Source organism: Elephantulus edwardii, unplaced genomic scaffold, assembly GCF_000299155.1.
Source record: "Elephantulus edwardii isolate Elephantulus edwardi_28Jun2011 unplaced genomic scaffold, EleEdw1.0 scaffold00291, whole genome shotgun sequence".
In the NCBI taxonomy this organism is placed as follows: Eukaryota; Metazoa; Chordata; class Mammalia; order Macroscelidea; family Macroscelididae; genus Elephantulus; species Elephantulus edwardii.
In genome coordinates this window covers 2,434,984-2,438,107 of record NW_006400041.1, presented here as the reverse complement: position 1 = coordinate 2,438,107, position 3,124 = coordinate 2,434,984, and the positions used below count along the sequence as shown (strand labels likewise).

Here is a 3,124-nt window from a genome sequence, read left to right as displayed (position 1 = left end):
GCGGCAATGAAGGAGTGAAAGCCCAGAATCCCTGTGAATGTTCATTGAAACTAATAAAATTTAATAATAACAAAAGAAAAATAACTGATGGAACTCCTTCACCTTCTTAACTCCATGTAGAAACAAAACAGTCATTCAAATGTATTAACCTCTGTGTCTACAATTGCAGTACACTGAACCTTTAGAGGCAGAGGCTGTTTCTCAGTTTCAAGAAGACTTTTCTGGATAGAAAATCTGAGTGTAGGTACTACCTTTCAGTATCTATTAAGTCCCTACAGAACAGAGCTGCTAACCCAAAGGCTGTGCTTCTCCTGTGGTTCAAATCCACCTCAGCAGCTATGTGGGGTAAAGATGGACAATTTTTTAAAAAATCACAAAAACATTTGTGAATTACAGTCTCTGAAACCTGATGAAGCATCAGCTAAGAGTGATCTGACTCGACAGCAATGAAAATTTGACTAGAGGTGAAGTCTTTAGAGAGCGGTGCTGCTAACCCAAAGGTTGTGCATCTCCAAGAGTGTGAGTGTACTGGTAGCTCCTTGAGAGAAAGAAAGCAATCTCTTCCCATTTTAAGGACTGTATGAGTGTTTACAATGAATCCTTGAAGGCAAAGAACTGAATATTTATAGTAAGATCTATAAGTGCCAAGCTTGAACAGGCCTGCCTTGCTTTCCCAAGTTCTCAAGCTGTCCACCTCTGACAGAGTGCAGCCTTAGCACTTTTCTATCTTAATGTACTATTCTTTCTCTGATAAATTTATGCCTTACACAGATTCAAACTTTCACAGGTTTTTCTGTAAATTAAAAATGCTGCATCTTTAAAGGTTGAACCATTTAATTATTTCAAAAAAGTATGCATGACAATAGAAGGAGAATTGAAGCCTTTGAACTGTGGTGCTGGAGAAGAGCACTGAATATACTACATGGAACAAACAGCTTCATCCTAGAGAGGGTGAAGCCAGGCTGTTCTTGGAGGCAAGGATCCTGAGGCTTCATCTTACGCACTTTGGACATGGTTGGTGCAAGGCAGGACCAGTCCTCGGAGAAGGACGTCATGCTTGGGAGGGTGGAGGGACAGCACAGCAAAGGGAGACTCTTGATGAGATGGATTGAGTCAGTGACTTGAGTAATGGCGGTAGTGATGTAGGAGACAACGAGACTGGTACAGGATAGAGCAGAGTATATGGCTGTTGTATTCAGGGTCACTATGAGTCGTAAGTAACTCGATGGCACGTAACAACAGCATGTGTAACAACAGCTATAACACAAATAGGCAGCATCTCAGAAAGATTCCATCTATTTAACGGAAAACGTTTTCTTTTAAAAATGTAAACACTGCAAAAGATGGATGCCTTTGTGTCCATGTGTCTCCTCTCAGAGAGGTTCAGTCACTCTTCCAGATGAGAAGTTGGGTCAAAAAGCCAAAATTTTCTTGACTCAACAAACCCATAAACGATTGATCTTTAAATATAAAGCCAGCCACCTGTTGTTCTGATTTTAAAAAAGACAATTCACAGAGAAAGTAAATTTCAGTTGCAAATTCAGTCTGGAAACAGAAAATTTTGATACATTTAAATTCATAATTAGCCTTACATCTAAAATGCATGAAGAGACTTATACTCAATATAATTCCTGTTCTTATATTTTATCCTTATGCTTGAAGAGAATTATGTTTCCAAATATGATGGAATTTGAAAACAAAAATGTCACACATAAAGCAGATAATTTTTTTTAATTCTTAACTCATCTTTATTCATTAAGATAAAAAAAATTTAAGCTTCATTCATTGTGGTTTTTCAGCTGAAATTGTACATTTTGGGAAATTACAAAATAAAACTTCTATCACCATAAAACTACCTATGCCAATTATTCTATTTAACTCCAAATATATTAGTGCAAGTAACTTGCAAAATTTCCCCAAAATATCCCCTTCTTCAGGGAACTCACCGTATGATGTTGAACTTGTGTATGTGAGCCACCTGCTCCTTAAGGACCATTGTCAGAGCATCTTGGCACAGACTGAGTTCCTGCTCCAACATATCACCCAAATCCAGCACGATGGTTATGCACTGTTCCAAAATGACACCGAAAACCTGTCGGCTTTGGCTAGTGAGCCAGTCCAGACGCTGCCTGTAGCTCTCCACTGCTTGCGTTAAATATTCCACAAACTGATGGATCAGTTCCGATTTAGCTGTCAACTTAATGAAAACCATAGTTTTAAAAAAAGTCAAGGTAGAAATAAGTGGTCTGAGCTAGTAGCTGCCAGGACCAACAGGACCAATCATGACTTCTATTGTCAAGAACAGGGAAGTGAAAACGTTTATAAATGGTCCACTAAGCCCCGCATACTCTAGAGGAAAATGTTCTAGTCTTTCAGCTGAAAAATTCTTAGATAATTCTCTGAAGAAGAAAAGATGATACTGTGATCTATTCAAAATATTGTACTCTAAATAAATATGCTTCCAGCTCATATTTTAGAGAATTCTTTACATCAAAAAATGTTCAGGGTAATTTCTTTTTCCCTCCTAGAAAAAAAGAAAGCTAAGTGGGAGCAGATGGGGTGAAAGTCGGTTCTACAAAAGGATTCTTCAATATAAGATACAAAACAGTTATTTCTGAAAATGCTTTGGACATGTCCACACATCTGCCCAGATTCCAGATGCCACCACAATTACTCGTCTTCCTGCTCAAAGCCTCTGTCTCTGTGGCCTTTAATTTGTCAGGGTCACTATATTAGAGAGCACCTAATTGCTCAAAGCCAGCCACCAACACCTCTGCAGACCTGAAACGTGATGGAAACTTGAATGCAATCTTTTATTTGCAGCCATAAGTCATTGCTCACATGAATCAAGAACAGTTATGCAAAGTCAGAATTTATTCCTCAAACTCTAAAATCCTTTCAGAGAATTAAAAGATAAACATAGGGAAAGAATGAGAAAAACATTATCCTATTCTGTGAGAAAATCCATTTTTTTGTTTTGTTTTGTTTTGTTTTTAATCATTTTAATGAAAATTTACAGAGAATTTGGATTTCCATTCATTCATTGCAGCAATTCGCTACCGGCCCAGCGCTCTTCCCCCACCCCCCAGTTCGCTCCTCTCTTTCAAAAGTAAAAGAAAGACTC

The 3,124-nt window shown here is 38.1% G+C and overlaps 1 protein-coding gene across 1 annotated transcript in view; it reads right to left on the bottom strand.

The window, feature by feature from the left end:
* Positions 1-3,124, bottom strand: part of VWA3B (von Willebrand factor A domain containing 3B) — a 493,423-nt gene that overhangs the window by 463,236 nt on the left and 27,063 nt on the right. The window contains exon 3 of the mRNA XM_006900716.1: positions 1,947-2,197. Coding sequence (XP_006900778.1) covers positions 1,947-2,197 — 251 coding nt within the window. The remainder of the gene's footprint in view (positions 1-1,946; positions 2,198-3,124) is intronic.